This window comes from Gouania willdenowi, chromosome 3 (assembly GCF_900634775.1).
Source record: "Gouania willdenowi chromosome 3, fGouWil2.1, whole genome shotgun sequence".
NCBI lineage: Eukaryota > Metazoa > Chordata > Actinopteri > Blenniiformes > Gobiesocidae > Gouania > Gouania willdenowi.
The window spans coordinates 6,141-15,988 of record NC_041046.1 but is presented as its reverse complement, the minus strand read 5'-3'; the positions used below and the strand labels follow the sequence as shown (position 1 = coordinate 15,988).

General features: G+C 36.8%; 1 protein-coding gene across 1 annotated transcript; it reads left to right on the top strand.

Moving 5' to 3' along the window:
• Positions 1-2,738: 2,738 nt before the first annotated feature.
• Positions 2,739-7,140, top strand: LOC114481643 (homeodomain-interacting protein kinase 2-like; the record flags this gene model as incomplete). The annotated part of the gene is made up of 9 exons (XM_028476623.1): positions 2,739-2,870; positions 3,495-3,670; positions 3,785-3,976; positions 5,296-5,477; positions 5,921-6,044; positions 6,190-6,309; positions 6,397-6,489; positions 6,684-6,853; positions 6,952-7,140. Coding segments are annotated over exons 1-9 (1,259 nt in total), but the record flags the coding sequence as incomplete, so codon positions are not given.
• Between the last annotated feature and the right edge of the window lie 2,708 nt (positions 7,141-9,848).

Sequence of the window (9,848 nt, the reverse complement as noted above, 5' to 3'; positions counted from 1 at the left end):
TCCTCATCCAGCCATCTCAGGCTGCCTTTTACACAATAGATGTATGTGAACCTCCACAGAGTGCACGTCAGTGTGACTCCTCCCACTGGATCGGTGCTTTGATTTGCTGAGACTGAGGAAAATGTGAAAGTATGCAAATAATTAAATGAACAGTGAGATTTGTGGTCAGTACCAGGGTTGGGGTCAATTACATTTTTCAGTTACAATTACTGTAAGTTTTCAATTACAAATATTAGGAACAGCTGCAATAATGTCATGTTACTCACGTGTTAAAATGTTCAGATATGTGTCAGGATCACTTGTGTTCCCATAGTAACAGATGTAACGTCCTGCGTCCTCAGAGGAGATGTTTGTGATGGTCAAAGAACATCTAAGGCCCAGACTCAGTTTAGCAGCTTGAGGTGAATCTTCATGAATCTGTCCATCACTAACAATGATATCAATAGTAGATCTGTCTCTGTAGTACAGCCATTTAATGCTAGAGCATGATGTTTCAGATGAATTCACATTGTTACAGGACATGATGACGTCATCTCCAGCTCTGTGATAGATATAGATGTAGTCACTGCTGCCTGCTGCAAAGAAACACAGAGCAGTCGTTATAAAGTTATAAAATAAAACAGGGATGGGGTCAATTATAATTGTAATTACATAATTGATCATTTATGATATTTATGGCATCATTATAATTGTAATTGTAATTTTAAAAATCTGTTGCTGTTTTAATTGTAATTAAAATGTAATTGAGTTTAGATAATTGACTCTGTAATTGTAATTGCCATGAAAAATCTATCAAAATGATCAATTGTAATTAAACACAAAACTGGGGAACCATGTTACAGTTCTATGTACAGTTCTACACATATGTCGTTAACAATTATTAAAATATGTTTCATATCAAGTTTTACCACATTTTACCATTAAAAAATATATAAATCTAAATGTAAACTGACACATAAAAGTCTCAGACACCCACACCAAAAATATTAAAACCTATATTTTCATTGATTATAAAACCTAACAAGGTAACTAATAGATATGAAATAAATGAAATGATAGATATTTGTTTTTAGTGTATTTTACAGCTGATTTAGGACCAGTTATCATTAGAGATGTTAACAGAAATCTAACACAAGAGGAAGGTTAACTTTTATTTGCTTATTTATTTCAGGCTCAGTCATTTTGATTCTTTGTAATTGGAATTTAGTCATTGAGAATGTAATTGTAATTGACTTTCTGAGGATAAAAAAATTTTGTAATTTTTTTTGTAATTGGAAAAATTGCTGGCCACTGTAATCGTAATTGAGTTGAAATAAACACACACACATTATTTAGAGACACCCTGGGGTAGGACATTTACAACCATGACAACACACTACTCTCTACTTTTATTGTAAAATTGTTGTAAATATATATACATATATAAGTGTGTGTGTGTGTGTGTGTTATGTGTATATGTACATATGTGTAAATACATTTGCATTTCTGGGATTTATAAGTATATCTGTGGTTCTGGTATTGTTAAATGTATTCATAATTCTATTTATATAATCTATTATATCTATAATTCTGATATTTATGAATGCATTTATAATTCTATTTATATAATTCATAATATATTTGTAATTCTGGTATTTTTGCACTATGTTGTGGTTGCACTGGTTCACTGCTTTTTTAGATGTGCCAATTCACACCTTTTTTACAGTCTCTGCAATTATAAATGTGATCGATTATGTAAAACATCTACACTATATATCTCGCAAGTCTCAGTTTTTTATTGAATCATGTGACCCCCTCTGATCATGTGACCTAATCATCCCATGTATATATGCAGGTGTGTCAGAGCTGTTTCCTAAGTCTGATGAAGGGCTAAGGCCTGAAACGTTACTTTTGCTGGTGAGAAAGACATTTTGGTGAGCATTACAGCTGTGCAGATCTATCACATTTCTTTCAAATGTTTCCTCAGCCTCAGATCTGTGATGTTCCTCTTTGTGGTGATCTCACTGAGCACGCCCAGAACGTCAGCACCGGATTTCATCACGTCTCTGCTTTTTAAACTCACACTGTTCAACTATCAACTGGTGTTCAGGCAGAACAACATAGAGACACAAAGAAAGTCAACCATAAGCAGTTTTTCCAATTACAATTCAATTACAATTATTATTTATCCTCAGAAAGTCATTTACAATTACAACTCAATTATGATTACAGCGACCAGCATTTTTTCATCATTTTTAAAATCATATTTCCTCTTACACACAATACCTTCAGATTTATCTTTGTAAGTTTTAAAAATACATTATTTCATTTGATTTCCACAAATGTAAAAACTGAAAGTTTTTCACAAACTAATTATTTTATTTTGTGAACCTTTTAATTTTATATCTCTGTTTTTATCACTTCCTACCACTGTGTTTTAGACACGTAAAATATTTGTATATTATGTACATTATAGTAAGATTTTTTATTTTTATTTTTTTTTACGAATTAAAGAAAGCTTAAATAAAAACAATTAAAAGTGGGGCAAAGAAAACGTACTCCCCCCCCCCAAAAAATATATTCAAATAAAGTACAAATACCCAATAATACTCAATACAGCACTGAAGTATATTTACTTAATTAGTTGACAGTGAATGTATGCATGTACAATCCAGTTTGATGTCATCATCAAGTATGGTTGCCGTGGCTCCAAGATGAAAGAAAATAGAATCCATAACAGAACCAACTCCAGTAGCTTATCTCATTGCTAGTGGTTCAGTTGGACAAAGTGTTTCTCTTAGTCATCTGAGTATCAACAAGTTAAACAAGCAAATTTTGTGTATTTTGAAAGCTTATATTTTGAAGACCTGAGTGAGAAATGGCTGCTGTAGGTAAGAGACTTTCCAGACAAAATAAGAGGATGAACTCTGAACTGCTAAGATGAAAGAAGACTTTAGTAAATCGATATATTTAGTTTAAAAATGTAACAATTAATCATTAGAATAATGTCATTGCCTGATCTCGTTTGATCTCGGAAGCAAAGCAGGTCTGGGTCTGGTTAGTAGTTGGATGGGAGACCACTGAGAATTCCTGGTGCCACAGTGGGGGACAGTCGCTCCAGTGGCATCTGTCATTGTGAACTTGGACAAAACACTTCACCCACATTACCTAATATAAATGTAGTGTGTGAGTGAGTGTTGGTGGTGGTGGTTGGAGGGGCCGATGGCGCACTATGGCAGCCTCGCTTCCGTCAGTCTGCCCCAGGGCTGCTGTGGCTCCAATAGTAGCTTACCACCACTAAGTGTGGAGTGAAAGAATAATGCCTTAATTCTGTAAAGCGACTTTGAGTGTCTATGATAGAGTGCTGTATAAAATCTAATATTATTATTAGAACAGTTTGAGAGTCAAACCCAAATTTAAAAATGACAAGACCAGACAAGAATTTCTTGTTTATGTGAGTTTTAGTGTTGAAATACTGAATACTAACTTTGTGTCCTTTCTATCCACTTTGACAGTGTCTCAACTAATGGTAGGGCAGGTTCTGTGCAGCAGCTCAACCAAATACACTATAATTGAGTTTACTGGAGAAGGTTCCTTTGGTAAAGTGGCCAAGTGCCAGGTTAATTCCACCTGTGAAATAGTGGCAGTGAAAATCCTGAAGGACGAGGTTGTGCAAAACGTGCAGCATGAGGTGAGTGTTTGGATCTCTCCTATAGTTTTGGTGCCTCCAACTGGACTTTAACTATGAACTGTTCATGGAATAGTGACAGAAAGATGATTTCATTGTCCTTTTTTTCCCCTCCAGCTGTCTATGTTGAGTAGAATCAGCACGCTGGATCCAGACCACTTCAACGTGGTCAAATTCTACGAGAAGTTTGAATATTTTGGCTACACCTGCCTCGTCTTCGAGCTGCTTGAGAAGGACTTATTCCAGTTTGTCATTAATGACCTGTGTTCTTCCATGTATGTGCACCAAATCTGCCCCATTGCAAAGCAGGTATGATCCTTTTGAAAGTTTGACTAAAATGGCGTCGGTGCCGTTCGTGTGTAGTCTAGTGTGTTTGTGACACAATGTGGTGCAGAGAGGATGCTGTGCGTGGAGCTGCATGGATGTCGCTGATGTTTTGACCGTTAAACTCTCGTGTCGCATTGATGGAAGGAGCATCAAGCCAGAATCAGCTGATCAGATGTGTAATTTACACAGCAATGGCACAATGTTCACATATAGGAGTGTGGTGACACAGCGCTACTCAGAACCTCAGACCTGCTTGATGCTCAGTAGATCATCTTCAAATGGTGCTGATCCACTGATTGACAGACTGTGTTGCTGCATTAACTCAGATCAATATGACAGATCATGTCAAAATCTCCCTATTTTTCATGAACTGATCAGAGCAAAGTTACAGGACCTAACGGAGCTGCAACATTAAATTAGGGGGAAAAATATCATTAGGTTTTAAAGTTGTTTAAAAGAAGAAAAAAAGAAAAAAATCCTCAATTCCTCAACTATATGTGTGCCTCTATGCACCTCACGTCTCCACATTAAACGAGCAACACACTCATTTAAATAGGGCAGTCTGCACCAGTTCTACACGTGCACTAAACATTGCAGCTATGTTAGTGAATTCCTCGCAGCAGGTGAGGAAACTGCATCACCAAAGGATTTAGGGACACAACTGGTTTACCACCCTTTATTTCAGATCTTAGTGAATCTGCCCATGAGTGTTTACAAGGTCAGTTAAAGAAGATTTTATTTTTATTCTGAATTAAAGAGGAATTAAAGCTATAATCCATGAAAAAGCTACTTAACCTCCCACTTTTCTATAGCAAGACATGCTTCGTACGGGCACTGCACTAGTATTTATAAAACAAAAGGTTTGTAAAAATTTATCTATTTATTTTTATTTTTTTTAAATAAAATAACATCAATTAATTAAATTCAAAATAAAAAATTCTCAGACTGAAATATACGACATTCAATGCTGTATTGGCGCGGTGCATTACATTCATACTGGTTGGTCGGCTATGATGCGATGCATTTGATTGTTGTCTGGTTATTTCATTTTTTTGTGGTTTAACGAATGAAAAATAAGAATTTACACATTAAAGGTTGGGTGTAGGAATGTTAAAAATGACAGTAGAAATTTCTGTACTTCTTTTAAAACATAAGTACAAGTGAAATTACTGATTTAGAAATATACTCAAAAAAGTACAAGTACAAATAAAAGCAACTCAATTATAGTAACGTGAGTACTTGTAATCCCTTACTTTCACCTCTGATCATAATCCTGTCTTTTTCTCATCGTGTCCCTGCAGATGTTGGTAGCATTACAGGGACTCCAATATCGTGGTGTCATCCATGCTGACATCAAGGTTGACAATGTAATGCTGGCAAACAATGAGGAGAATTCATACAAAGTCAAGCTCATTGACTTTGGACTGGCTCTTCCATCCTCTGCTGCCAGGTGCGGGATGAAGCTTCAGCCCATCGGAGCCAGGTATGAGGGTGTCAATCTGAATGACTTCTGTGTGACTGAAATAAATCCCTGAATATTGTACAGTACAAGTAAGGTTTCATAAATTCCTGATGTTTCTTGTAGGGGAATCATCTATAAATTATTTATGGTCATAAACAAAAGAGTAAACAACATTTAATGGCAAATGTATTCACATTTATTTTGAGCAAGGTCCAACCAACACTACGTTTCCTTGTATCGATACAATCGATAAATTACCTTTTAGAACTAATTTTATATTGATTAATGTCATCCGGAAGGCCAACTTGCCGAGCCCAGTTCAATGTAGTTTGATTGTAGGAATTTACAGAAAAGTGATTAATCGATCTAATAGATGAATTATTACACGCTTAGTCATTATATTGTTGGTACTTAGTGCTAAAAAACAGATTTCTAAAGCGTATCTCATTCATTTTGCTTCACAGGGCCCCAGAGGTGTGTCTTGGCCTACCATTCACAGAGGTCATTGACATGTGGGGGCTGGGCTGTATGCTGGCCTTCCTGTACCTGGATTATGGCCTCTTTCCTGTCCACTGTGAATATCTCATGGTAAGTCATCATTTTTTATACACCATCCCTCCATCCATTTAGTGACCCACGTGCTCTTTCTCAGGGTTGTGGCTGTTTTTTACACATGTATATAAAGTCTTGGAGAAATGCCCCTATCGTGTGTAATCGTGTGTTCTTTCTGCAGATGCAATCCATGGTGGAGCTTCTTGGTATGCCAGCGGACTACCAGCTCAATAGTGGTGTGCATACCAAGAGATTCTTCAGTCAGAAGGACGATGAGTTTGGCTCAGGATGGAGGCTCCTGGTAAAACATAGTTTTCATTGTTGTTGAACCTTGACTGTTGCCTTAAACTTATCCTAAACCCTTATCATTGACATTGTGTTTCCTCAGACACCGGAAGAATATTCCGCTATTAACGCGAAGGGAGCTCAGGAATGGGACGCATGGCGCTGTCATTTCAAGTCATGGGATGATCTGCTCTATGTAAGTGTTCTCTACGATATTTGAGTTCAAATACTTAGCAGTGGTCTCTTCTTTAAAATGTAACATACTTTATACATGTGTTTATAAGCTAAAATTACTCACGGTTTATTTTTTTGTTCCAACTTATCATATGTTATGACCGAGAGAGGTTTGAACTTGAGCACGGACCTAACTTCTTTTTTTAAAAAATCCAGATCTATGAAGAAGAGGATGCTGAGGAGTTTAAGGACAGGAGAGTGTTCATAGACTTCCTCAAGCAAGTTCTGCATCCGGATGGGGAGGAGCGAATCTCTCCCACTGAGGCTCTTCAGCATCCATTTATTACCATGTCCCACCTGGGCCAGGATCCAGACAGCAGTGACTAGTGAGTAACTGCACTAAGGAAGCAATCACACACATGGAGATCAACCTGTTGTTATATTAACTTTTGTACTAATCTTTGTTTTATAATTTTTCCTCTAGTCTAACCAAGGCACAAGATTCCATGTCTATGAAGTGTAAAAATGAGGACATTGACAAGGAACAAGAGGATCAGCTGTCTCCTGGCCAGCTTGCAAATAGCTGTGAATCAGTTGAGGTGCATGAAGAGCCATTGGACAAGTTCCTGCTGACTCCTGTGATGGAAGACGTCCCCATCCCAGCCCCCAAGAGGTTTAGGAACGTTTGGAAGTTTTTTTCCAGAATTCGGAAAACGTTTTTAGGCTGCTTCTTTCCCTCCGTGCAGGAGTAATTTCTTCCTCTCTTTTCTCCATTCCTCTTGCTCTCCTGTCCTATCCAACCTGGGACAACTGTCGCTCTGTGTATTTGTGTCTGTGTATATATTCGTAAATAAACACACTTCATGACTTACCTGCTTTGTTAATGTTTTCATAGTTTTGACCCTTTTTCCAAAATATTTTGAAGTTTTTCGGGGAAGTCCCTGATATTGTGTTGTAGTGTGCTAAAAGTTCTGCAGAGCTGCTGAATGTCCTGGATCAAAATGAAAAGAAACTGTGTTCATTTTTCATAAGTCAATAGTGTTGATGGTCATTGTCCATTACCATGTCAGCACCTAAAACTAATTCTAAACTCTGACTTGGCAGCATGATCTCAGCTTCCTCTTATGGTTATAAATAATAATGATACAATTAATGCCACTAATACAATAATAGATAATATATTTGTATATATACTTACCCTGTTTTAATTCAATGAAACATGCGCATGATGAATGTGTTTTTTTTTTACTCATTCTTAAAAAAAATTTGTTTGGCGTATTTATATGTAATGTATGTGTATTTTTGGATTTTTCTGTTGTCTTTTTGTGGATTTTTTGTATAATTATTGTTTGTTGTTGCCATTGTAGGGTGATTCTGGAGTCATTTTGTGTATTTTTGTTTCGTTTTTTTGTTTGGTTTTGGTGTAGTTTTGTGCATTTCTGATGTAAGTTTAGTGTATTTTTTTGTATAACTATTTAGTTGTGTGTACATTGAGTCATTTTCAGATTTTTGTTGTTTGGTGTATTTTTCTGTAATATATGTTTTTTGGAGTCATTTTGTGTCTTTTTGGAGCCTTTTGTAAATTTGTGTACATTTCTGTTGTCTTTTTGTGTACTTCCTGTATAAATGTTGTTTAGTTTTTTGTTTTACGTCATTTGTGCATTTTTTGTATATTTATTGTTTTTTGTTGCATTTGTAATGTGATTCTGAAGTCATTTTGTATCTTTTTTTAGTGTAGTTTTTTGCATTTCTGTTGTCTTTTGTGTATTTTTTGTATAAATATTTAGTTTTGTGTATTTTGAGTAATTTTCATATTTGTGTGTGTGTGTGTGTGTTTGTGTGTGTGTGTGTGTGTGTGTGTGTGTGTGTGTGTGTGTGTGTGTGTGTGTGTGTGTGTGTGTGTGTGTGTGTGTGTGTGTGTGTGTGTGTGTGTGTGTGTGTGTGTGTGTGTGTGTGTGTGAGAGCTATGATAAGATCAGTATAGAATATTGTGGCTGAAATTATTTTAGGCCCGATTAGAATTTGAGATCCAGAGTACCTCGGTTCTGATGGGTCCGTGGTCGGTGGTCCTTCTCTTGTGGCAGAGCGGACTGGCGAGAGGAGTCTGAAGCAGCAAAGCGTGGCTCTGGACCACTGGAATGTGTCTGAAAGGGTCCTTTCCTGGACCTGGTTCTGGCCTGTGTTTGGCTGGACGGTTCTGTTCCTTGTTCATTGGGTTTCACAGCTCGTTCAGTCAGCAGGTTTCCACAGGTTCTTGTGTTGGTTTACCTCCTTCAGGCTATAGGTTCTTGGTTTTTGGTTCAGTGTTCAGCATCTTCAGTTGGAACAGGAGGTTTATCTCCAGCTTGTTAAAAAGGTCTAATGAAAAAAAACACTTTGTTACAAAGAAAATAAAAGATTAAAGAAGACGTACATAACACTGCAGTGGGCATCTTAGTGGCCAGCACCAAAATCCAATGATTTGATTTTTTCGGTTTTGTCGCGGTCTAAGCGTTTCTATTGGTCGACGTGTTTTCAGGAGCCAATTAGATTGATTTGGATGTTTTGTGGGTTGTGGCTATCCTGTATGTGTGATAAGAGATGAATGAATAAGAAACATTTTCAGACAAGAAATATGAATATAACTCAGAAACCAGTTAGATTATAACTTCCAAAATGAGACAAAAGCAGAGATCATAATTTCCTGGTTATTCTGGCACCAAACATGATTTACTTTATGCAAAGTTAATGAGAGATTCTTTAGGGATACTTTAACTGTAAAAACAATTATATGATCTTATTCTAAGGTTGTCCTTGATTTCCTGTGAATAAAACAGTTATTGACAGTGTAGAAAAATACATTTCAAACTTTTATCAGGAAACAGTAGAACTCAAAGGAAAGGATTCTGTCATGTGCTTCAAGGAGGAGTGGGGGAAGAACACACAGTCATAAATTCCTGTACTCAGCTCTTTGTCTCTGTTTGAAAGGGAAAAAGGAGGAAACTGTTTCTGACCAAAGTGTTCAAGAAGTGTGCCATGGTATCTGTCATAGACATGACCTCCTACACAGCAGAGACACTGAAAATAATGAACAGTCACATTATTCCAACAGTCTACACTCATTTCACTACATTTCTGATTCTTGTAAAAAATGTTTTAATTTCCAAAATATAATTAAAAAAATATTTTTTACATTTTTACATTTTTTTTTTTAAATTTTGAGATTGTTTTTTTTTTCAGGGGGGCCCGGGGGGGGGGCCCGGCTCCCTTAAGTTCTACCTCCTATCCGTGCCGCCCTCCCAGCCCCCCCTGAAGCCCCGTCCCTGGACCTGCCAAAATAAATCCAAAATGCACCTTGAAATGTTCAGCACCCACTGTAACTTAAAGAAGGAGAGAATAACG